This window comes from Phocoena sinus, chromosome 8 (genome assembly GCF_008692025.1).
Source record: "Phocoena sinus isolate mPhoSin1 chromosome 8, mPhoSin1.pri, whole genome shotgun sequence".
Lineage (NCBI taxonomy): Eukaryota > Metazoa > Chordata > Mammalia > Artiodactyla > Phocoenidae > Phocoena > Phocoena sinus.
In genome coordinates, this window is record NC_045770.1 from 24,116,857 (window position 1) to 24,143,738 (window position 26,882).

The 26,882-nt window shown below is 34.6% G+C and overlaps 1 protein-coding gene across 1 annotated transcript in view; it reads right to left on the reverse strand.

Annotated features, from left to right (window-relative positions):
* ATM (ATM serine/threonine kinase) overlaps positions 1 to 26,882 on the reverse strand; it is a 140,030-nt gene that overhangs the window by 44,079 nt on the left and 69,069 nt on the right. Inside the window, 16 exon segments of the mRNA XM_032640231.1 lie at positions 789 to 937; positions 1,797 to 1,899; positions 1,999 to 2,087; positions 4,111 to 4,198; positions 7,385 to 7,540; positions 9,651 to 9,738; positions 11,499 to 11,676; positions 16,532 to 16,546; positions 16,548 to 16,709; positions 17,889 to 17,996; positions 17,998 to 18,031; positions 20,807 to 20,978; positions 23,128 to 23,223; positions 24,543 to 24,675; positions 25,488 to 25,652; positions 26,196 to 26,370. Of these exon segments, the coding sequence (XP_032496122.1) occupies positions 789 to 937; positions 1,797 to 1,899; positions 1,999 to 2,087; positions 4,111 to 4,198; positions 7,385 to 7,540; positions 9,651 to 9,738; positions 11,499 to 11,676; positions 16,532 to 16,546; positions 16,548 to 16,709; positions 17,889 to 17,996; positions 17,998 to 18,031; positions 20,807 to 20,978; positions 23,128 to 23,223; positions 24,543 to 24,675; positions 25,488 to 25,652; positions 26,196 to 26,370 (1,911 nt within the window).

Genomic DNA, 26,882 nt, shown 5'->3' on the forward strand with positions numbered 1-26,882 from the left:
TGGGAGAAGTGCTATGTGGCTGAAATATAGTATGCAAGGGGAAAAACAGAATATGGAGATTCACAGAGACAAGTAGGAATCAGCTCACAGAGTAAAATGTTTTTAAAATATGAGTGCATATCTCTAATTTTACAGTAATCTAACAGTTTGAAATCTGAAAGACATTCTAATTAATGAAATTTTTTTCTATGAAAGTGATTAAACATACAATTAATATGATTTAATTTTTTTGTTTATATCATCAAAAGACTTTTTACATAAATACACAATCTTTTATTAGATTAGGTGTTTGGCTTTTCATTCAGAACACATGGTGATGGTATATGTAGGTTATAAACGTTTTCTTCCCGTGCTAGTGATTTAGCAGTGTTTTTTTTAATAAAAGAAAATATTTCACAAATAAAGATAAACAGTCTTTCGTGTACCATCCAGCCAATAAAAGTGCCATCTAACTAAATAAAATGTTTGCAGCAGGAAGTGAGAAGGGAAATGCCTATATTTCTCTTTGGATTTATAAACAATAAGTGAATAAGATTCTCATGAGAAAATAATTTTTATATTTCTATTTTCAAAAATATCTTGAGGGTGGAGGTGCCCTAATATAAGAAGAGAGTGAAATTCAGCCTTACGTACACTTACTGCATACTGCTGTATTATTTAAGCATTTAGCTTACAGCATCTACAAAACATGAAAACATAACACCTGCTACATTCATAGAGCAAGATAAAAACAGTTCATTATTCATAGCTAGAGAAATGGCAATTAAAAATGTCTGAATTCTTCTTACTTGACAGAAATGCAGTGGTCCCACTGCATATTCCTCCATGCTACTTGGTAATGAAGTTCCTGTAGTTCAGCACACCACTCTTTATTTTCATGATCTAATCCCCTTAAATAGACGGAAAGGATATGGCAGAGTCCCAAATTCTGCAAGGCCTGTGCAGGAGTTAAAAATAAAAAATAACAGAATACTAGAGATACAAAAAACAGCAAACATAAAAAGTAACTTTCGGGCTTCCCTGGTGGCACAGCAGTTGAGAGTCTGCCTGCTAGTGCAGGGGACATGGGTTTGAGCCCTGGTCTGGGAGGATCCCACATGCCGCGGAGCAACTGGGCCCGTGAGCCACAACTACTGAGCCTGCGCGTCTGGAGCCTGTGCTCCGCAACAAAAGAGGCCGCGATAGTGAGAGGCCCGCACACCGCGATGAAGAGTGGCCCCTGCTTGCCACAACTGGAGAAAGCCCTCGCACAGAAACGAAGACCCAACACAGCAAAAAATTAAAAATAAACTCCTACCCCCAACATCTTGTTTAAAAAAAAAAAAAAAGGTAACTTTCACAATTTTAGTAGTTCACAACATCACTTAAAATGCCAACCTAAAACACAGATAGAGCTCAAAGGGTTCTGATATTGGATAAAAGAGTGGCTAAGGAATATTAGCCAGTAACAGAAATGACAACTCCTGGGACAAACTCTAGTGCAAGCTATGAGAAATAGTTTACATGAGGTTTTCCATACAAAGGACTTAATTCACTACCGGGCACATTGTACACAGTCAAGAAATGTCTTCTACTGTTAGCTAAGAAGATTATGACCAACAAATCTACACTATCTTTCAGGTCAGTGACTTTTCCAATTTACCTGTGTATCCCTCTGAGTTTTAATCCCAGTGCCTGAAAAAGAACCTTCAGTCTTACCTCTACAGTTTATCTGGCTGTGTAAATATTCCACTGACATACTGAAATAATCTGAGCACTACACTAGTAGTGCTTTACCAAAGCAGAAAAAAAAGTACCTGGATTATTCCTGCCTGGCGAGTTGAGGAGGAGATTGCTGTCTCAAGGTCATATGTTACTAGGGCTTTCCCCCACATTGCTTCATGTTCATATGTTCGCAGTCTATAAGAAAAGAGTTTTTAAATCCTTTTGAGTTTTACATACATGTGACTTCTTTCATAACAGAATGACTATAGCATTAGCTATAAAAAAGCAATTTACCTAGTAAGGGGTTGTAATATTTTCCCTCCACCACAACCATAAAGACTATCTGGCTCTCCTATACTTCTGTAGATTTCTAAGAGCAGATCCTAAAAACATGGAAACAACAAAAATTGGAGGGGAAAACTATCAGTTTATGAATTCAGCAAATTTGAAATTATATCATTACCATCACGTAACTCCCAACTCTACATGTTATGTTATAAAAGTAAAATATAATGATATTTAAATATATACTAAAGATACTGATCAGCAACACAACAAACTGATCCCAGACAACAGAATGACTGTGGACTACCTGACAAGAACTGCTCACGATTTAGTGAATTAGATAAGAAATAAATCCCAACCTAACAGGCTTCTAACACATGCAAAAATAATCATAAAAACAAAAGCAAAAAAAAAAGCAAACAATCCCATCAACAGCTAAAACTGACATGGGAAAACGAAGTCCTGCAAAGTCTGACTCTTGAAAACTGAGTTTGGTAAAAATACAAGCTGTAAAGGTTTTCTTTGAGAGAAAATTCAAAGTTGCACTATGTTATAATTGGTAAAATGTGATATGGATAAAGAATTGGTTTGATGACTCAAAACTCTGTTATAAAATTTACTCAGGAAAGAATTGATTCCGCTTAAAATAATCTCAGTAAAATAAAAATGAAAATAGCAAACAAAACAGAAAGAAAAAAAGGAAAAAGAAAACAAAAATCAGAAAAGAAAACAGAAAATTAGAAACTGCATTGCAGAGAAAATTGATCAAGCAATTTAATTATCTTAATGGTACTTGCTCCAGGAAATACTTTCTAAACACAAATTGATATTGGCATAATTCTATTATTCTAATCAAACTGTTTCTATTCATAAACGTGAAACCAAGCCCTCGGTATTGGAACATTCAGTTCAGAAGCCTAGCACAGTGCCTGAAGCACAAGAGATACTCCAGAAACTCAGAAAAGAGGCTAAGACTATAAAGAAGCAAAAAAAGGAAAGAGAAAAATCAGGAGCATGGTATCAAAAAGGTAGATAGAACATATTTCAAGTAAGGCATGGTTGATGGTGTTAAGTGTTGATGAAACATTAAGGAAGAAGTTGAATGAAAGGTGACCGCTAGACTTAGTAACATGAAGTTTATGAGTGACATTAGCAAGCGCTATTCAGTGGAGAGAGTAAAAGGAAGGAAATGGAGACAGGAAATACAGAAAACTTTTTCACAAGGTTTGGCTGTGATGGAAAGGGAGAAAAAAACGATGTCACCTTTAAGAGAACATAGGGAAAAGGGAAATGATTTTGTATCCGTCTGAAGGAGAATGTTTTTAATAAGTTTGAAAATTTGAATATGTTGAGGAGCACGGCACAATAAAAAAAAATGTTCCTGAGAAAGAGTTGATGAAAAAGCACAGAAAGAAGGACAGAAGGAGAAACTTTCTCTGCTTTAACAAGAGGAAAGATTACAACGGCAGCAGATGCAGGGAGATTTCTATGTTTGACAGTGGGATGTGGTGGGACTTCCTATAATGTCCCCTATTTTTTCCAAGAAGTAGGAGGAGAGATAAACAAAAGACAGAGAAGAGAACATCAGAGGTTTAAGCAAACTGAAGAAGATGAAACTCATTTTAGAGGAATTAGGTGACCAAAGAAGTTCAGTAAGAATGGGTCAATTTAAGAGTAAACATTAAAAAATTTACAGAAGCAGCAATCTGCCCTGAGATGTGACATACAATAAACAAGTAAACAAATAAAAATATAATTATAAATGTTAAGTGCTACAAAGAAAATGAACAGAGTACTGTAGGAGAAAATACATGGTATAAATTCACCCTATTAGATAGGTGGTTTTACTTCCATTTTTCAGATAAAGGAATTCAAGGTTGGAAAGGTTAAGTAATTTGTGCAAGATTACACAACTAAGTGGTTGAGTCAGGGTTGTAACTCCAGTTTGTCTACTCCAAGGCCTAAGCCTCAAACCATGAATTTATGTATATGACAGTCCAAAAAGGTAACTTCAGTTTGAAAATCAAATGACAAATCAAATCTATACAGTCTCTATAACAAAATAATAGTCCAAAGTATAAAACAAATATTATCACTTATAATAAGGTCAAAAATACTTACCTGTAAACTTATTCCAGTTTCTTCCTTACTTTTTTCACTCAAACTGGAAATAGTTGTACTCTGGCTTCCTTCTTCAAACGTAAGACTTCTGTTTGTCACAAGAGCACCTCTTTTAATGGGAATATACTATTTTGAAGCTTGCTAATACATATACCATACACTTTGACAGAAAAAACTAACAAAGATTACAAATAAAATATAATGAACCATTTATATTTAAAAACAATACCAGTTAGGCCTAGAATAGAAAAGGAATTTGTTAGTATTAATTCTTTGAATGAGAATTACATTTTAATGACAGTCTCGTTTATGGGAAGGCTATATGCCAAAATATGCTTATTTACAGAGCTTAAAAATAGAGCAGAAGCCCCTGAATTCAATTCCTAAATGTTCTGTCAGTGGTTTTACCTGAAGTTTAACCTCATTAATAAACACAGGCACACAAATTAAGACCATACTTGAGACACCACTTAACACTTGATAATTTGGCAAAAATTAAGAAGTCTGATAATATTAAGTGTTAAAAAGGAAGTGGATCAGTAACAACCAAGGTAATAAAACTAGTAAGTGATAGTCAGAATTAGAATTCAGATTTCTCTACTCCAAGGCCTCAGCTTTACGTATGCATATGATACTCAGTCCTATAAATAATTTCAATTCTAAAACCATGCCAGCTATACAGTGTTTATGACAATAATAATCCAATGTATAAAATAAATACTATCATAAGTGATGTTATCTCTATTATTTACCTATACTTATTTCAGTTTCTTCTTTACTTTTTTTACTCAAACTAGAAATAGTGGTAGTTTGAATCCCTTCTTCAAATGTGAAGCTTCCTACTGAGCCACTTCTTCGTGAACTACATTTCTGAGTTGGTATAACCACTTTAAAAACCAATTTGGCACTATCTTATAAGACTGAAAATTTGTATACCCTGCAACCCAATAATTCTACATCTATCATTAACAGGGGAATGGTTAAATGAATTGTGGCATATTCTCCCACTGGTATATTATGTGGCAGTGACAAATTAATGAACCACAGCAACACACAACATAGACAAATCTTACCAAAAAACTGAGGGAAAAAAACAAGTTGTAGGAAAGCACACATATAACTTCTTAGGAAGCTCAAAAATAAGGAAACTAAACTATATTTATGGGTTTCTACTCACATGAAAACAGTATCATCCAAACAAATGAGCAACACAAAACATGAGATAACATTTACTTCTTGGAGGAGCACAGAGTGGTGGGATAGAGGAGACCCACTGACAAAATGGCACTGACAACATTCTATTTTGCTTTATAACCTTTATATGTAAATATTACATATATTTTCCTTATTGGTAAGTTATGCAGAAAAAAGTTTTTAGAGGAAAAACTTGGAAAGTAGGAACAACAGTATTAGAGTCTATGATTTCGAGTCTAGAGCTATAATTCATCTAGGCAAAAAACAGAGTTGCCAGAACTTCTGTCAGGCATTGCCTTAGGTATTAGGAATACTAAAATGACTGAGGTGTGAACTACAACCAGTTGTCTAAATCCTGTTTGAAGGAGTTTTGACTTCTTTCTAAAAAAAATTATGGATACTAACTTTGAAGGCTCATACTTTCTCAGGAGCAAGTTAACAAATAAAACTCTGTATGTATTCCTGAATACCTAGTATAAGGCATTTTGCTATTAACTAACTCGAATAGAAAACCTAAGAGAGCAATTCAGTTTTCTGACCTGACAGTGTTTGTAAACTGTTGATCTGTATTTTGCTTTTATACTTTTCCTGATCACTTTAGATTTATAAAAGTCTCAGTTCACCTGAGTCACTGAAGAAAATTAGCATTCCCTGCCCTCTCTATACACCTTATGTCTGTTTGCCCTCCCCTTCCCATCAGGCATCTGAAAACAAAAAAAATCAAAATCAGACTGTCAAAGCAAACAGCAAGCCCCATTTGTCAAGCACTTTCCCCCTAAAGTTAACAAAAATAAAATCCAGGCACTCCTGCTTGTTAAACAAGCAATTTTGCAAAAATGTGCCACATTCTATATCATCACCTATCCTCAAATTAAAAGACGTTTTATTTATACTCAAATAAGAGCTCAGTTATTCACTCCTGATTAGTAAAAAATATTATTCTATGGAACCAAGATACCGAGGCACATTCAGATTAAAACTATTACTCCTAAGTACGCAGGACTTTTGCCAAATTTTTAAGATCAAGAGTAGGCAAAAATCAATTTCTTACTCATTTCATACTTAAAGGACAACATATCAAATACTTGTCTTTGTACAAAGTCTAAGTGATCACAAACATATCACTTATACATTATACAAATGATCTACATATTGTAGATTTTTAATTGTTTTCAATTGAAAAGTAGAAATTAAAACAAACCAGAGAGGTAAGAAATCAGTCCAAGCCTACTAAGTTAATTATATTTGAACTAGGCTCTGAATTCCGGTTCCCGGTTTTTCACAGTCCAAAAACCATACTGCTTCTAGCTTAATGACAATCCAAAGTAGAAATTATAAGTAGCAAGCATAAGAAATGCATCAATATAACACCTCTTTGCTAATTTTGTAATATGAGTGATTTTGTGGTTGAAAAGTGAGGATAACTATAAAAATAAACACTAAGCTATTTGAAATAAAGACTTGAGGAGGGCAGTTGGGACAATAAACTGTATATTTTTTACTCTTCGACTTTCCTGGCTATTTTTTGCTTTTCCCTATTATGTAAGATACTTGTTAGACTTTTATGAAAGTTCTAACTCAGAGGAAAAGCAAATTAAAGTAGTAGAAATACGGGTAGATAAAATAATGAAAGTGATTTAGTCACAGAAAGCAATCAGTTACATTACTTCTAGTCAATAAGTAAAATGGATCTTCAATAAACTAAGGGAATGGTGGTAAACAATTTAATTGAAGTTAGAGAACCACTCAACCATTTGAAAAATAATTATTGATCACATATTAAGTTCCCAATGCTAGTTACTATGGGGAATACAGAGGAAAATAAGGATGATCTCTGTCCCCCAGGAGCTTGCTATGTGTATAATTTTTATAATTCTTAAGTAATAAACATCTCTATTTCAGAGGAGAATTGCTTATTTCTTTAAAAAATTTTTATTATCATTTCTCTTTAAAAGGTAGACAACGTCTATCTAAAATATCTTTTAAATGGGAGTGGCAGTAAAACAAATGTTTAATATATACCTTTAATGAAACAATGTCAACACCAATTTTCCAAACAAAAACTTCCAAATTCCATTACCTTTTCTCTTGATCATCCATATTCTTCTTATCTGCGTAGATTTCTGCATAGAGCAATGCTGTAAAATGAGCAGCACAAGACTGAGCTACCTTGGCAACCTCTAGATAATTCAATTCCAGCCAGAAAGCATCATCAAAAACTGTTCCTGAAGAAGGCCTAAAGAAAAAAATTTAAATATCTAGTCATGTCCATTTCTTTAACTTAAATGCCAAAAGAAAAGTATGTTGGTATAGAATCCAATGGTAGCAAATGCTAGTTAAAAAGAAAATGACATTTAAATAACCAAAAACAACATACCCCCAATATATAACTATGAACATCTAACATAACATAGCTGAAGATCTCTGTCACTCTTTTTGAATCACACACCTCTTAGAAAGTCTGATGAAAGCTATGAACCATCATCCCATACAAATTTGGGGTTCATATACGCCCTCCACTGAGGGATCCATCGACCACAGGCTAAGAATAGGCTATACAGAATAACTAATAACACATATACGAGTGTTTTTAAATGGCCAATTCAATGAAAATATTGTTTCTTCTAAGATACATTTACATGTCTTTCCTATTGCAGTTAATTTTCTTCTTAGTTGCCTAGGATGAGGTTATTTTAAAAAAATCTTCCACTGTGATAACAATAGGCCATAACTGGAAGGGACCGTGATATTATCTTTTTCAAAACAAACATTATAGAGATGTGACATGGTAGTGGTTAAGAGCACTGGTATTAGCGTAGGATACTCTAGCTAGGTTCAAATCCAGCTGGTTCACCTACTACAAGCCGTATGAATTTTGGCAACTTAACTTCTTAAGGCTCAATTTCTTCATTTGTAAAACGCAGAAATATATATACCTCAGAGAATAGTTTTAATGAGTAAATAATGCTTACAAAGCTGGTGAATAAAGTGCCTATCACATAGCCAAGACTTAATTGTAGCTGTTCTGAGAAACGTGAACCTGAACTCAGGTCCTTACCCTTTATTCTATGTCCCAGTCATATTCTCTCAAGGAATCTTCCTCAAAGTCGTATTTGGAATAAAAACTTAATGTTGAGAAACGTTATCTTCTCCAAGGCCAACTAATGTCAATACCATTCTAACTCAATGATAAATAAAAAATGAATGATTCAGAAACTGCCTCCCAACACTGAGAAAAGACATGTTTCCAGCTATAGTTAAAGCTTCTTATGGGCTTTCTCACAAGAGGATTCAATACAAAACAATATGGTGAATCAGTAACTTTCTAACCAGAAACACAAACCCTGAAAGGTCTAACACTTCTTTTTCTAAGAGTGGGATGGAAAGGAATGAGGGGGATATAGAGGAATTAATTTTTAAGATGTAAATGCATTTAGGTTAAACAATTTTTCAGTTTTCCCCTACCATTCCCTCCCATTTTTATCAACCACTGCCACTACCACCAAACAAACTAATGAGACATCAATGACTACCTATTACATTATTTAGACCTACTACATTATTTCTTCAGAGTTCTGGTCAACTCTGGAGCAGTACAGATCAGTCAGACCATCCTCTCTAGAAATTCCTGCACTCACTGTTAAAAATCTCAAGAGAAATAATAGGAACAAAAATACTGTATTATAAAGCAATCAAGAAAATAAACACTGCTATAGCACAGCATCACTATACAGAACCACAGATTTTGAAGACCATGGTACACAGTAAAGAAACTTATGTTTCATAATAAAGATACATGCAGGAGGTTTTGCATAACTCTAGCTACTTCTGAGACAAAATGTAAAGAGAAACGTTAAAAGAGGAGTAATGCAACTAAAAGTAACCTGGAAAATCACTTACTCCTTTCCTTCACTGTAAATGAAATAAACTAAAGCTCCCAAAGAGTGAATGATTTAGCAAAGATAACACTGTTACTATTACAGTTGGGGGTCAGAGTTCCTATAGTATTCAATATCTTGTAATTTATTTTGTAATAACCCATAATGGAAAATAATCTGAAAAAAACACATGTATATAACTGAATCACTTTGCTGAACACCTGAAACTAACACAATATTGTAAATCAACTATACTTCCATGAAAAAGAAAAAGAATTCAGAGTTCCTGACATTGATTTCACCAAAGTGCCACCCTAAATATGGATTATTACAAGGAGATATAAGCATCACACATATTAAATACAGCAACTTGCAGTAGCATTACCTCAAAGAATCATGTTAAAATTCAGCCAGCAATAACAAGTTACACTTCTAAATCCCCAACTCAAGAATCAATAGTTACATTACCTCTTTTGTCTCCTCATGTAGTCCACAACAGCAAGCATTGTTCTTTGTGATTTTTTATCCAAATGGCATCGGAAAAAGTGCTCTGACTCTGACAAACAAAGATTATGTCCTCTTAGTCCCAGGCAGACTTGCTTAAGCACTTTCTCCCTTTTGTTTGTGTATCTGTCTTCCTCTACACTATAAGGTTCTAGCACAAAATTGGTTTTCAATAAATGGAATTTAATGGCATTTCTTTTTCTTTTAAAAGAAACTATTGAGCTTAAAAAAACTGAGAATTTAATAGTAATTTATATTTTATTTCTGAAGAGGACTAATTCATTGATTCAAAAACTATTTACCTAGGATTTTTCAGTGTACTAGGGGCTCAATATACAACCATATAACAAAGACTATTTGTGACCACACAGAACCCACCAACTAGCCTAAGAAACTTTTTTTTTTTTTTTTTTTTTGCGTTACACGGGCCCCTCACTGTGCGGCCTCTCCCGTTGCGGAGCACAGGCTCCGGATGCTGTTAGCCAATAAAAAGGAACATACATAAATAATAAAACAGAGCAAAGTAAAGTTTAAATGGCAACACGGTCATGTCATATAAAGGCTGTGGTAGTGAAAGTAAAAGAAGTAATCAGGAGAGTCGAGTAATCACAACCTATGTCAAAGCGACTGGAACCATAGTCAAGGTTGGGAAGAATAATTTAGTTGCAGCAAAATATCACATTAACTCAATACTATTCTTATAATTATGTTGGTCTTGAAGTACAGTAAGTGAATTTGTACCTAGTTTTATGTTTGTACATAAAATACATTAGTAATATGTATCAATATTAAAGACAGTAAGTTAACATTACAAATCTGTAAACATTTTCCTTTTTTCAAATTTAGGTTTGAAAATCTGACCCACAATGAGCCCTCAACTATGTATATATGTATTATATACATATTCCTCATTGAATTTTTCCTGCAATAAGCTCTTAGCATGGGAAATACTTCTTATATAGCATGGAAGGAAAGTAGGTTATAAAAGTAAGTAAAGCATAATCCAATTTTTGTTTTAAAAAACTGATGTATAGGGCTTCCCTGGTGGCGCAGTGGTTGAGAGTCCACCTGCTGATGCAGGGGACATGGGTTCGTGCCCCGGGTCCGGGAGGATCCCACATGCCGCTGAGCGGCTGGGCCCATGAGCCATGGCCGCTGGGCCTGTGCGTCCGGAACCTGTACTCTGCAACGGGAGAGGCCACAGCAGTGAGAGGCCCGCGTACCGCAAAAACGAGAACAACAAAAAAAACTGATGTATATATACCAAATGTTAATTGTAGTTATCCTAGATGACAGAATTATGGGTGATTTAATTTGCTTAATTTATGCCAATTTTTCTGTATTTCCCACAATAAATATGATTTTATTAAAAAAAAAGTTGCTTTTAAAAAATGAGTTGGCCATAGCTCTAATATAAAATTCCATCACATCTCCAGCACAGTACCTATAATATGTGGTTGCATTCATTTGCCTGCTGTTTCAATTACTAGAATGTAGGGCTATGTCTTGCTCACATCCTCACGGCCAGTGCCAAGCACGGTGCTTGACATACACTGAATGCTCAATTAGTTGCTCCATTAATAGTAGTCAATATTTACTGAAGGGATACTACGCATCAAGTATTATCCTAGTTGTTTTACATACATTACCTCATCAAAAACTTGCTACAACTTTTATCTCCATTATACAGATAAGAGAACAGATGTTTAGAGGTTATGGAATTAAGCCTACAAGGGCCTTGATGGGATTCAAACTATTTTTCCCTAGAACTGAGATGTTAACAGTATAAATTTGAGAAATTTAACAGAATACCTGAATCCAAATTTGCAGGAGTTGTGGATCGGCTTGTTTCTGAGCAGTGTCTGAAACAGTTAGTGAAAAATCCCTGAATGTGTGTAGAAAGCAGATTTCTCCATGATTCATTTGTATCTTGGATTAAAATGTCATGGATCAAGTATGGAAGCACAGTCTGACAAAAGTCAGTTTTCACCTAGAATATACAAATACATCCAGTCAATAGTTTTCAGTAAAAATATTTTTAAAAATTTTCATTCCCTGTTACTGACATATTAAGCTTTTTTAAAAAATGACAGATGAATCTGTCATGAACTCTACGTACTACTAAAAAACATACAAAAAACATGTGTACTAGGTAGTGTTAAAAAAAATCAAATTAACCTAGAATATCTAAATCAAACCTATACATTACACTGCAAGTGTCCATTTTCAGTCTAGGCCACTTGCATATAATAAAATAGGACATTGTTGACAAATGAAATTATTATGTCACTACTGTAAAAAAAATTTCACAGTTGAAAAGTGTTACTAATAACAGAAGCAGTTTTCTAATTTGATAAAAGGGAAAATGGGGATCAAAATTTAAGAGAAAAGCTGAAAATTTGATTTTTGAACATTTTCTACATTCAGTGAAAGAGCTACAACAGTCATGTTAAAATGTTTACTTTTTAATAAACCCCAATTTCTGGGCATAAAATTAGGGTGCTTATTTGTGGTATACTCCAAAGTATAGAAAACTACTTTAATATATGTGATACATTAAAACAGTACTCAACTTTATTTTTGCCAAGACATCATCTTCATGTATTCATCATATACCACACACATGAAACAGGTTATTGATTACCAATTGTACACTTTTTCCCTTTCAAACTAAAGACAAATCAAAAAGCCAGTTTTGGGGCTTCCCTGGGGGTGCAGTGGTTGAGAGTCTGCCTGCCGATGCAGGGGACACGGGTTCGTGCCCCAGTCCGGGAAGATCCCGCATGCCACAGAGCGGCTAGGCCCGTGAGCCATGGCCACTGAGCCTGCGCGTCCGGAGCCTGTGCTCCGCAACGGGAAAGGCCACAACAGTGAGAGGCCCGTGTACCGCAAAAAAAAAAAAAAAAAAAGCCAGTTTTGGAAATACAGAAGTTAAGTAACTAAGAATTGTGTGTGTGTGTGTGATTGTATATTTGGAACATTTTATCTTCTGGCCCAAAGTCAGAATGTTCTAAAAATCTTACAGGCTTCCCCGGTGGCGCAGCGGTTAAGACTCCACCTGCCAATGCAGGGGACACGGGTTCGAGCCTTGGTCCGGGAGGATCCCACATGCCACTGAGCAACTAAGCCTGTGTGCCACAACTATGGAGCTTCGCTCTGAAGTCCATGAGCCACAGCTGCTGAGCCTGTGTGCCGCAGCTGCTGAAGCCCACATGCCTGGAGTCCAAGCTCCGCAAAGGGAGAGGCCGCCACAATGAGAAGCCCATGCACTGCAACCACGAGTGGCCCCCGCTCGCCACATCTGGAGAGGGTCTGTGCGCAGCAACAAAGACCCAACACAGCCAAAAATTAAAAAAATAATAAAATAAAATAAATTTATTTTTTAAAAAAGTGTTTAAAAAATCTTAGGTTTATTCATTAATGAGAAATGAGTTGTGTGTGTATCCAGGGTATCACTCACTTTTTTTTTTCAGAAGATGTTATTTATTATATCAAACACATGTTAGGGTGCTTAACTCTATGCCAGTATGCCAGACAGAGGCAGGATCAGCATGCAGTGCAGAAGGTTTACTAGGGAGTGCTCTTGGGATCAATGTCTGTAGAAGGAAGGGAAGGAAGAAGCAGGACTGGAGTGACGGAAAAGCTGGGGTGTGGTGCGGCAGCAACAAAGGCCTCCACCAACCCTGTGGGGAGCTCAGAAGCTGAAGTGGACCTTCAGAGCCGTCTTGAGTTGTGGTAATGGTACAGAGCTTTTATACTCTAAGGTCAACCAGTCATTGAATGCAGGTTGCCCTGGGAATAGGGTATGATTTGGGGTGAAGCAACTCTCTATTATCAAGGCAATTCTGAAGGGTGTTCTCAGCTGGTAGCACTTGCAGCAGCTGAGGGAATAAGTCCTCTGAACTGCTACGAATGCAGTGTAGTACTGCAGAGAGTGTGATGATTTATTCACTGTTAACATTTTTTCTGTAGAAACAAAGACTGCTTTACAAACTGCTTTCAATAGGGTACTTTACCAAAATATTCACTTCTTTATCAGTTACTTTTAATTGGTAGATGTTTAACTAGTCAGATATTTTGTTTTCATACTTCTGTTGAATCATGCTTGACAGTATTATAAATTAGGCTAGCTTTTAAAGTCTTAGAGCATCATCACATTGTGTTGTTTTAGATGATACATTTGATAAAAGCGTATAAACTTTTTGTTTGACCTTGGCAGGTACCATTACTCTCTAATGAAATAAATGGTAGTGTACCCCCCAAAATAAAAAAGCAATGCTAACTGCAACCACACCTCTTTTCTCACTCAAGAAAGCATGTCACAGAATTCAAGCAGAAAAAGCTTTCGACAAAATGCAACACCATTTAGGATAAAAACTCTCCAGAGGGAACCTACCTCAACATAATAAAGGGCATATATGACAAACCCACAGCAAACATCTTTCTCAATGGTGAAAAACTGAAAGCATTTCCTTTAAGAGCAGGAACAAGACAAGGATATCCACTCTCACCACTCTTATTCAACACAGTACTGGAAGTTCTAGCCACCGCAATCAGAGAGGAAAAAGAAATAAAAGGAATCCAAATTGGAAAAGAAAAAGTAAAACTGTCACTGTTTGCAGATGACATGACACTACTATACACAGAAAACTCTAAAGATGCTATCAGAAAATTACTAGAGCTAATCAATGAATTTGTTAAAGTTGCAGGGTACAAAATTCATACACAGAAATCTCTTGCATTCCTATACACTAACAACAAAAGATCAGAAAGAAAAATCAAGGAAACAATACCATTTACCATAGCATCAAAAAGAACAAAACACCTAGGAATAAATCTACCTAAGGAGGCAAAAGACCTGTACTCAGAAAACTATAAGACACTGATGAAAGAATCAAAGATGACACAAACAGATGGAGAGATATACCATGCTCTTGGATTGGAAGAATCAATATTGTCAAAATGACTATACTACCAAAAGCAATCTACAGATTCAGTGCAATCTCTATCAAATTACCAACGGCATTTTTCACAGAATTAGAACAAAGAATTTTACGATTTGTACGGAAACACAAAAGACCACAAATAGCCAAAGCAATCTTGAGAATGAAAAACAGAGCTGGAGAAATCAGGCTCCCTGAGTTCAGATGAAACTACAAAGCTACAGTAATCAAAATAGCATGGTACTGGCACAAAAACAGGAATAGATATCACTGGAACAGGATAGAAAGTCCAGAGATAAACCCACACACCTATGGTAACCTAATCTATGACAAGGGAGGCAAGAATATACAATGGAGAAGACAGTCTCTTCAATAAGTGGTGCTGGGAAAACTGGACAGCTACATGTAAAGAATGAAATTAAAACACTCTCTAACACCATACACAAAATAAACTCAAATGGATTAAAGACCTAAATGTTAAGGCCAGATACTATAAAACTCTTAGAGGAAAACACAGGCAGAACACTCTCTGACATAAATCACAGCAAGATCTTTTTTGATTCCACTTCTTAGAGCAATGAAAATAAAAACAAAAATAAGCAAATGGGACCTAATTAAACTTTTAGCTTTTGCACAGCAAAGGAAACCATAAACAAATGAAAAGACAACCCACAGAATGGGAGAAAATATTCGCAAATGAAGCAACAGACAAAGGATTATGCTCCAAAATATACAAACAGGCCATACAGCTCAATATCAAAAAAACAAACAACTCAATCAAAAAAATGACCAAAATATCAAAATAGACATTTCTCCAAAGAAGATATACAGATGGCCAAAAAGCATATGAAAAGATGCTTAACATCACTAATTATCAGAGAAATGCAAATTAAAACTACAATGACGTATCACTTCAGCCAGTCAGAATGGCCATCATCAAAAAATGTACAAACAATAAGTGCTGGAGAGGGTGTGGAGAAAAGGGAACCCTCCTACACTACTGGTGGGAATGTAAATTGGTACCAACCACTATGGAGAACAGTATGGAGATTCCTTAAAAAACTAAAAATAGAGCTACCATATGATTCTGCAATCCCACTCCTGGGCATATATCCAGAGAAAACCATAGTCTGAAACAATTCATGCACCCCAATGTTCACTGCAGCATTATTTCAATAGCCAGGACATGGAAGCAACCTAATTTCCATCAACAGACAAATGGATAAAAAAGATGTCGTACATATATACAATGGAATACTACTCTCAGCCATAAAAAAGAACGAAATGATGCCATTTGTAGTAGCAACATGGATGGACCTAGAGATTGTCATATTGAGTGAAGTCAGTCAGAGAAAGACAAATAACATATATCACTATATGTGGAACCTAATAATATGGTACAAATGGTCTTATTTACAAGACAGAAATACAGTCACAGATGTAGAAAACAAACTTATGGTTACCAGGGGAGACAGTGAGGGGGGCATAAACTGGGAGACTGGGATTAACATACACACACTACTATATATAAAATAGATAACTAGTAAGGAACCTACTGTATAGCACAGGGAAAAAGAGCGGATATATGTATATGTATAATGATTCACTTTGCTCTACAGCAGAAACTAACACAGCAATCCAATATGTAGCTACCCCGCAGCTGAAACCTACTGCATAAAGTTCTGGCTAAATAAAGACACCCTGTTGGATGGATTCACAACAGCTGAGTATAGGCGATGTTGCATGAAGATGATGTGCAGTACAAAGCACTCTTTATATACAGGCATGAACATTCACACAAAAGAGAAATGGAATGAGACCATCAAGAAAATTATTGTGAGAAAGCACAAATGAAAAAACAAAGTTAGAAAGGGAATAAGTCAGACTAATTAATCTTCTTACCTCACACATTGGCTTTTAATAACTGAAGAACTTCACTTTTTGTGCCTCCACTATTCAAAAAAGCACAAGTCAGTGTCTTTAACCAAATGTCATGATTTTCACTTTGAGGAATCCACAGGCTTGTATTATCCAAGCCTTCTAAAGGACTTTCTTTGTCAAGTCTAGGTACCTCTAAAAACTAGAAAAAGTGATGAGAAAACGTAAATAAGGTAACCAGAAATACATTTTACCTTTCCTATGCCAAAACAAATATCTAGGCATAAACAAATCTGTTTCCAAATAAAACTAAATATGCTTAAAACTAAATCTTGAGGCATCGGTTACCTTTTAAAATTAAAATACATTTATGTTTATGAGAGGCAGAGTCATCTGGTAAAAAATTACTGATCTAAACACCAGGAAACTTAACTTTTTACTCTTAGCTCACTAGCAGTATGTTAAATAAATCACAGATTCTCTGCCTCATCTGTCTCATGTATGAATCCAGTCCAAACCTACCATACAGAGTTGATTTTGGAATGAAATGAAATCTTAAAATGTTAAAACTACAGTGTTTTACAGGTTATACTATTAGTTTTATTAATAGCTTATATTGTCAATAATTTCACTGAGACCAAAATATATTACAATACATTAAAAGTATCATTTCAACGATGGGTGTAAGCCCTGAAGTTTAAATTGGTGAAAACTTAACAGCATATTTCTCAGTTGCTTTATGAAAAGAAAATATTAAACAAAATAAAGGAGAAGTAAGAGTTCTTAAGTATCTTTCATAGAGTACCTTTAGTGGAACCTGTTATGATATCAACATGGAAAAGGCAGAAATCTATAGGCCATCTTAAATTTCACTAGAGGTTGTGATACTTTAACTTGCTATGGAAATAAACACTTGCTTGTTGATCACAATATCTATAAACAGCTTTCATGGGATCAAAGTAAGGTTTTCTACTCCTAAAGAAAAAAAGCCTGTCATTAAGAACTCCTCCCTACCATGGGAATATGGGGACATGTGTATGCATATGGCTGATTCGCTTTGTTGTGCAACAGACACTAACACAGTATTGTGAAGCAATTATACTCCAATAAAGATCTATTAAAAAAAATAAATAAATAAAAATAAAACAGAACTCCTCCTATCCCCCCAAATCAACCATCATCTCTTTAGGCTACCTATCTCAGCTTTCCACACTGCCTAACTAAAATACAAATCCCTTCGATTCAAAAGCACAGCTAGAATTATTTCCAAGAAAGGTTAAATTGTTAGTGTAAGTAAGCAATATGATATTCATATCCCACAGCAAATAGAACTGTTTCTAGATATAGTAGATATTCAATAAACATTCATTATTTGAGAGACCTTTTTCCTTGATGTTCGAAAAGGCTGTAGATAGATCAGCATGGGATCATTTGTCATCTTATAAATCTCCCAGAAACTATGTCCAGTTTTTGTGGCTAAAATGCTTTTTCAAACAGGTAACAGCTGCTGATCGCACTTTGACACTGAAAAACATAATTTCAAATGCCACTAAGTATACCAACTATTAATCTGATGAATGTTAAGCAACTCCCAATGAAAAAATTAAAATCTAAAATTTTAAATTTTATATTAGGAAATGTTTACGTTTATTAGGAAATTTTACATCTATAAAATTCTATAACATCAAAGCAAAAATTATCAAAGGATTTTTAATATTCCTAGAGTAAACATGAGTTACTACTCACTGTAACAGCAATTCCCTTCATTCAATATAATAAAATTTATATTATGACTACTATAAATTAAAAACTCATAAAAAGAAATACTTGAGAATAACATTGACTAATAAGAATGAGTAAAAAGAATGACAGAATACTAATTCACCCAAGAAAAAAATATTTTGATACCATTTTCCCTAAGAGGTACAAATAATTTGGGGTAACACAGAATGGAATTTCCCTACAAATGATAAAATTATTGTCTAGGACAATTTTAAACAAACAGTAAGTATGTACTTATTCTGACCAGAAGCTAGTTGAAATCATTAGGTAAGGCATCTAAAACCTCTAATAAAAAATTGAATGTCCTTCTCTTTTGCAAAAAATTAAGTAAAGGAGGGCTGCAATACAAGAGTACTGAAAATATGACAGCTGACAAAAAATGTCATAAAGCCTGATACTATAAATGATGATGAGCTGTCAAGTAAAGGCTTAATTCTATGTCTCAATTTAAGACACAGAAGCATAAACCCTAAACTTGGATTCATCTCTCATTCCTCTTTCTTTCCTTCCCTCCTCCACATCCAATTCATCAGCATGTCCTGCTGCCTCTATGTTAAAAACATACCCTAGTTCCATCCGTGTTCCATCTCATCTCCATTACCGCCACCCTTATCCAAGTCACCATGATTTCTCCTCTGGACTACTGCAATAGTTTCATATTCAGCTTTCTGTTTCCATTTTTGCCCTATCACAAGCCATTTGCCATATATGTCAGAGTAAAAATGTAAGTTGCATCATGGCACTATTCTGCTTAAAACTCCATGGCTTCATTATATATTTCAAATAAAATCCAAATTTTTAAATCAGAATTAGTCCTACCTTTCTAATTTCATTTCATACAATCTTCTTCCATACCAGGCTTTTTCTGATCCTCAAACACATGAAGCTTATTTCCATTCTAGCTATTCCCTGTATGCAATATTTTATCCCTAATCAACTTCTAGCTGATTCCTGATCACTCAGATCAGCTAGATGACACTTCCTCAGAGAAGTCTTCCATGATTCTGGGAATTCCTTGGTCAACATTCCCTTTGTATACCCGAGGCCCTTCAAACATGTAATGATTTTTTTCCTCTTACAAAAAAGACATGAAAAACAAATTGTACCTATCCCTGTGGTTCTCAAGTTTAAGTCACACTAATATTTCTGTGCACCTTCTTCAGAAAAACCAATTGCAAATTACTGTGTAACAAATGAAACACTTAATGCTTGCAAATTTTCTGTGGAAAATCTCTTCAAAAGCTGTGCTAGATATAATTTGAAATACATTTTTAAAAATGAGATAGATCCATTTATTAATGGATAGGAGGATGGCTAAATGTGATAAAGCAAGGATAATAATAGTAGAATCTAGGAAGACTCTAGGTGGTGAGTATATGGGTATTTACTGTAAAATTCTTTTAATTTTGCTGTAGGCTTGAAAATTTTTATAATAAAAAGTTGGGAAGGAAATCATACCAGCCTTTTTACTGTAACAACAACAACAAAAGAGTGAAAGATACAAGTAAATTAAATCAACAATTAAAACAGAGCAGGTAGACATTATTGCCAATCATTTATTCCCCAAGAGAAGCAGGGGGTGTTATAGGGAAACAGATGCAAAATACCTATTTACTTAAAACGATGCCCAATTGTGGGCAAAAATCCTTTGAACCCAATCTCCAAAAATGGTGGTGATAAGGTGCTCAAATATATCAAAATAAATACATCTGGCCCTTGAACAATGAGGATTTGAACTGTACAGGTCCACTTATACATGGATTTTTTTCAACAGTAAATAATACAGTACTACACAATCTGCAGTTGGTTGACTCCTCGGATGAAGAACCACGGATAGGGAGGGCCAACTATAATTATACATGAATTTTCCACTGAGCAAAGGGTCAAGCATCCCAACCCCCACATTGTTCAAGGATCTGTAAATAATAAATAGATAACTGCAAATAAATAGATAAATGGGGAGTGGAAGACGGAGGAAAAGTAATCTCATAATCAGCAAGCTGAAATTATACTATTTGTTGCAATTTTGTTTTGCATTTTATGTATTAATGGGCAAAAGAAAGCCCTGTCTGATTAGCTTAAGACTTTTGGAGTTAAAAAATTTCTGCTCTATGACTTATTTTAAAAGGATCAAAATGTCTAGCCAGGAGGAGAGTGGCACCTTTGATTCTGACAAGTGCACAAAATAACCCCATTTACATTCCCCTATCTTAATGTTTTGTGTGGAACCACTTGGTAGTTTTCATATTGCTTGTCTAGTCTACTCTCACTAAAATTTAACATGGATCTTGTCTGGTATATCTATCACTATACCAAGTTACCTGGCATATAGCAGTGGGGTTTTAGTAATTATGTGAATTAATAAAAATACAATGATATTCATTAAATATTTAAGACTGAAAGTATGGCAACTAAAAGGAGAATGCTTTAGTTATTGGAAATGCTAATTCATACAAGGTATCAATCTTGAATGTCAGATTAAGTGCTATCAGGTACAAGATATCATTAAATACTCACCAATCTTCTACCAGTGTATTATTCAGGTAGGTCAGCATTATGAAGGTCCACTGAAGTTCTTTATCTTCAAATAACTCAAGGGCCTTGGTATAAGATGTATCTTTACTATATTGTATAGCTATTGTAGAGAAATCTATAGGACCCACTTCTCCCAAGCAGCTTCCAACAGCCTCTATATATAGAAATTCCATTTCAGTAAAGTTATAGCTAAGAGATCATACATAAGACAGAAATTTTCTAATTTCAAAAATATGTTTTGTCATCCGTTAAGATTTAAGTGTTTTCTCAAAGATGTTGAATAGATTAAAGAAGCTACAAAATACTGTATCATTTCCTTTACATATCATCCATGTCGGCAATATTTTCCCCTATAAAATCATATCCAAGAGATAGATTAACTAGTAGAATGTAGTTTTTAAGAAAAGTCTAAATATAGCAGCTGTATGCGAGTATCAATTTTCTGGGGGGTATTACATAAAGACCACAAATCTTAAATACTCAGATCAGTGAAAATTCACACACACACACATACACATACATGCAGGAAAACACAATTTCCTTCCCACCTGTATTATCACTACCCAGATGAAGATAGATGTTTTCAAGATGCCAGAGGGCCCCCTCATGTTCTCGCTCAGTCATGATGGAATTTAATAAAACATGTTAAAAAATTATTTGATAGTCCTCCTTTCAAAAGGTAGAGCCTAATTCTTCCCTTGAATGTGGGCTGTACTTAGTGTCTTACTTCTAAAAAACAGAATATGCACAAGTCTTTCACCTCCTTAACTAAAATTATCCCAGGTATTTAATTCTCTTAGATGCTATTATAAATGGAACTGTAAATGGAATGGAATTTCCTTCTTAGATTGTTCATTGCTGGTGTACAGAAACACAAATGAATTTTGTGTGTTGATCTCGTATCCTGCAACTTGGCTGAATTCATTTATTACCTCTCTTATAGTAACTTTCCTATAGATTTTCTGGGACTTTCTATATATATATACAGTAATGTCATCTGTGAATAGAGATAGTTTTTACTTCTTTGCTTTCCAGTTTTTGTTCAATTGCTCTGGCTATAACTTCCAGTACAATGGTGAATAGCAGTGGGCAACTTTGGCTCATTACTGATCTGAGGAAGATATTCAGTCTTTCACCATTAAATATGACATTAGCTGTGGGTACTAATCACTAAGATTTTATGCTATGTAGGAAAGCCACTTAGGCCTCCTGTAGCAAGTGACATTTGTCCCCAGAAGCAGTGCTACTATGGACAAAGGGTAAATTCCTTGGTCAAAGGAAACTAGAGTACTGATAAGGTTCTGTTTCTTGGTCTGGGTGCTAGATGCACAGGTGTGTTCTCTTTGCAAAAAATTTTTCAAGTTATATACTTACAACTTTTCTATACGTAAGATATATTTCAATAAAAAATTTACAAGAAAAGAAGTATCCTAGACACTAGACCTCCACTGAGAAGTTAAGGAAGACTGTTGAAAGACAGTAGAATCTGCGAAGCATCTCTTATTTCTCCCACTTTTTTTTTTTTTTTTGTGGTACACGGGCCTCTCACTGCTGTGGCCTCTCCCGTTGCGGAGCACAGGCTCCGGACGTGCAGGCTCCGCGGCCATGGCTCACGGGCCCAGCCACTCCGCGGTATGTGGGATCTTCCCGGACCGGGGCACGAACCCGTGTCCCCTGCATCGGCAGGCGGACTCCCAACCACTACGCCACCAGGGAAGCCCCCCACTTTTCTTATTTGAAGCAATTATTTCATGACAACTTCAAGCTGACTTTAATCATGTGATTTTTTCCATCCTGTGATCACCAAATATAAAACACCTATACCAGGTATGATGCTGGCTATTTATCTTACATTAGTTTACCCCCAAATGGTGGCAGAAAAGGACTTGAATATGGTTTTAATATCTGAGCTTAATATAGCCCTCCAAGTCCTCATTCTTTCTGTTATATAAAAAAGATATTAAGTACCAATCAGTTATATCTATAAAATGTATCAGAAGTCAATTTATTTGCAACTTAATGCTACAAATAGGTTTTTCTGACTTTCCTAAATATTCACAAGGCATTTTCAAATTAATAGTTATGCACATGTGTTAATCACTAACTTTTTACTTTATATGAATGTCTAAGGGAGGAAAATATGAAAGGAGGGCTGCCTAGGGAGACTTGAACTAAACAGAAATATAAAAAGCCTCTCACATTTCCCCAATATTCCAAGTAACAAACTTTTACTGATTTTTAAAATGCTATGAAGATGACCATCCAAACAAAAAAACTCATATTCACTCAGCCAAACAGTTTACCTAAAACTTCTCTTTCACCAGTGTGGTTTACTGCCATCTTGGATAACTGCAACAAGCTGACAACTAGCTTCACCATTACGCCATCTGGAGGGTTATCTAGAAGCAGTTTTGAAAAAATTAGTTTAAGCCACAGTGAAGACAACACGTTTCTTTATACTATGCTCATATATTAAATTGTGTGACTAGAAAACTTTTACAAAGTTTTTAAAAAAGATTTTCAATTGTGAGCATTTCAAAAATATGAGGTGAATGAATGTATCTGAACTTTCTTCTTAAAGAGAATCATGTAAAAATGATCAGCAATATTTGGCAGACAGAGAGAGAAAAATGTCTTAAGTTGTGCAGAGAAATCAATACCTTAGCCAAATCACAGTTAGAAACACATAATCATTCAACATTAAACTAGAAGGAACCTTGGGAGCATGCCTGGTTTTTTAGCCTCTTGCATATAGAATAGACCAGCACTGTCCAACAGAACTTTCTGCAATGATGAAAATGGTCTATAATCTGTGCTGTCCAAAGACAGCCACGAGCCACATGTTACTACAGAGAATTTGACATGTGCTAATACAACAAAGAAATTTAACTTTATATTTTATTGAATTTTAATTCATTTAAATTTAAATAGCTATAAACATCTATTGGCTATATTGGTCTGGATCAATAAAATACCCAAACACACAAGAACAGGAGATAGAAAGAGGGGTTCATATATATATATACCTATTTCAAGAACAAATATACTAGAAACTCAGATTTCGGATGGTCGAAACAAAATTAATTTTTAAAAGTACTGAGGATAAAAATATCACAATAGAAACATGAAGTTAATGAGCTCAGGAAGATGAAAATCAAAACGTAAGCAGAAAGAGTTTCCACCAAGTGCAGTACTATAATAACCTAAACTCAAATCAAATCAAAATAAAATGGATTTTTAAGTAAAAAAAACCTAGAAACACATATAAATATGTGTATATATACAAAACACACACATATATACATATATACATACACACAAAACACATACATGGCTAAGATGTTTAAAATAAAATGAAAAATAACATTTCTTTTATTTAAATAAATTGAGGTAGTAGGCAGAGACAAATTACCTTGCATGCCTGCTCTAAGGAATTCAAATTTTCTTTTAGGCAGTAGCAAATTGTTAACATTTTTTAAGCAGTAAAATAACATGATTTGGACTTAGAGAAATCATTCTGGCAGAGGTGCAGAGAACGGATAAAATGGGAGTAGTTCAAGGTGAGGAGACTACTTAGGAAGTCTTTCATAACTAAATGAGAACTGATAGGGGTCTGAAATGAACTAAATCTGTGGCAACTAAACCAAGAGCAAGAATTTATAAAAGATTCTTTCAAAAAGAAATGGGTACAAATAACCCAAGTCATTAAAATTAGTACCCTGAGATGCTCTCATAAGATCCATCATCTGATCTTTATGTTGCTCTAGTTGTCTTCGAAGATCCTTCAATCCTTCAAGCCTTGTCAATGGAAGTGCATCATAAACATTTACTGAGAGAAAATGGTTAATTTCCTAAAAGAGAAAATCAGCTAAAAATGTAACTTGCTTTTGACATGTATTGGTTGAGTCTGTAAAATAAAACTCAAAGATTTTTTTAAATTAGTGCCTTCTACAGATACTGATTCATAATACTGTTACTACCAAACAAGGTAGAAATAAATTACTTATTTCACTTCAAATCCTACAATGTTTTAAACATTTAAATTGCAATAGACTCTCTCATGATACAGTATTTAGAGTTTAAGATTGTTATAGCATACTCAGAGGGAAAAGCTTAAATTTCTATTTATTTAGTACTGCAACTCTAGTTTTATCTTAATATATTTAACCATATTTTCATACTGATTATAGTCAAATGTAGAGTATAATTTTAAAATTATAATAAGATTTATAAAGAAAAATCTATCTGAACATAGTTTTGAAGTTTATAAAGGTTAAAACAAGATTAAAACTTGAAAAACTCTTCAGAAAGTTACATATCTTTTCTAATTCAAACATTATATTGTCCGACAGAGGGTCAGATGGTAATTTTGAGATATTAATGAATCTTATGTGTATGAAAATCAAGCATATTTTATATCATATTTCTTCAATATTTAAATTCAGATCTTTATCAAGAAATTTTGAATTTACACTTTTACTGCAATGCAAGAGTATATATTAAGATTCAGTTTTTAATCTGCTAAGAGGACAGATTTCATGTTATGTTTTCTTTAACCACAATTTTTAAAAAAGACTGGTTTACTTTCACAGCATTAGAGGTTTCCAAAAAGTACTACTAACCTCTCTAATACAAAATAGCAATATTATGGAATAATTATTACCTCCAAAAGTGAAAAGGGTCCTCTACTGTATTTGATTTTCTGCTGAGTAATACGCAAATCCCTAAAGACAACATGGTCAGGAAAAGGATCTAAAAGTTTAATCGTGATATAGAGATTTTCATTATCCTTGTTATCAATCACTAAGTATTTCAACAAGTCCAATACCTAAACATAATTAAAAAAGAAAAAATCATGAGGAGAAATGGATTAATTATATTTTAAAGTAAAACAAGCAAACCCATTGTAATAAATGATAAAAACTCTACTTGTTCAGATAAAATCACTTCTAAGGCACCCAGCTACTACTGTTTCTGTGCTTTCAAATAATTCAACAAATATGTAAGGCCTTTATTACAGGATGGACACTGAGGTATACAGTTGTCAATACTACTGAAACATTTTATATAAGTAATACCTCACACACCATCATAGTGGAGTGAACTAAATCCTTAGTTTTGACTACCTCTACACTTCAGCATAAGTAAGAGATAGAAATCAGGTTATTTATTAGATCAAAATTACTAGGTGCTCTGTAATTAAATGATTACAAGGATTAATTCACTGAGAATGTTTTCCCCACCATTTTTCAAAGAATATTTCCACTAAAATTACTGATTACACCAAGTAAACATAAAACACTCAGCTCCTTCCAACAATACTTTATCAGTGCATTTCAAATATCATTTTGAATATGATTTGGGAAATTACCTGTTCCTGAACCTCCATCTGATCATCCACAAGGGGTATAAGTGTACCAACAATAACATGGAGATGACTTTCTAAAGCATCCTTACAGTAAGTTACTGCTGTGTGGCAAACCCGGCTTAACAGGTCACAACAAAGGGAGAAGCTACGTAATGACACATCCATGAAATGAGAAGGCCTAACATAGGGGAAAAAAACAGTAAGTTCTAGGACACTACTTTGACATAAACTCATTCAAAAGTCACTTTTATTCAACAGCTCTAATTCTGATGTGGCTTGACATAAAAGTCACTTTCACATCTAAGTCCTTAGTAGTTTAAAACCCAAAAAGAGAAGTGACATCAGCAAAATGACACAGTAGGAAGCTCCAAGCTCCCCTGACAGAAACACTGAAAAACAAGCAAACTGTAAGAGCTTTGTTAGAATTCTGTAAAACAGTCAAAAGTTTACAGCAATCAAGCAATCGTTGATATCAAGAAAAAGGAAACTTAAAAACTAGGAAAGCTTTGTGGTGATTTTACTTGCCCTTGCCCCATGACGCCCCCAGCCTGGCAATAGTCATGAAAATTGCAGTCCCCATTTCCAATGTGGGATCCTGGTCCTTAGTTCTGAAGGGAGCAGAGCATATTTTATTCACAAATGATAGTGTATATCTGTTCTTAACCTGTCTGGGAGCTACCTGAAGGACTA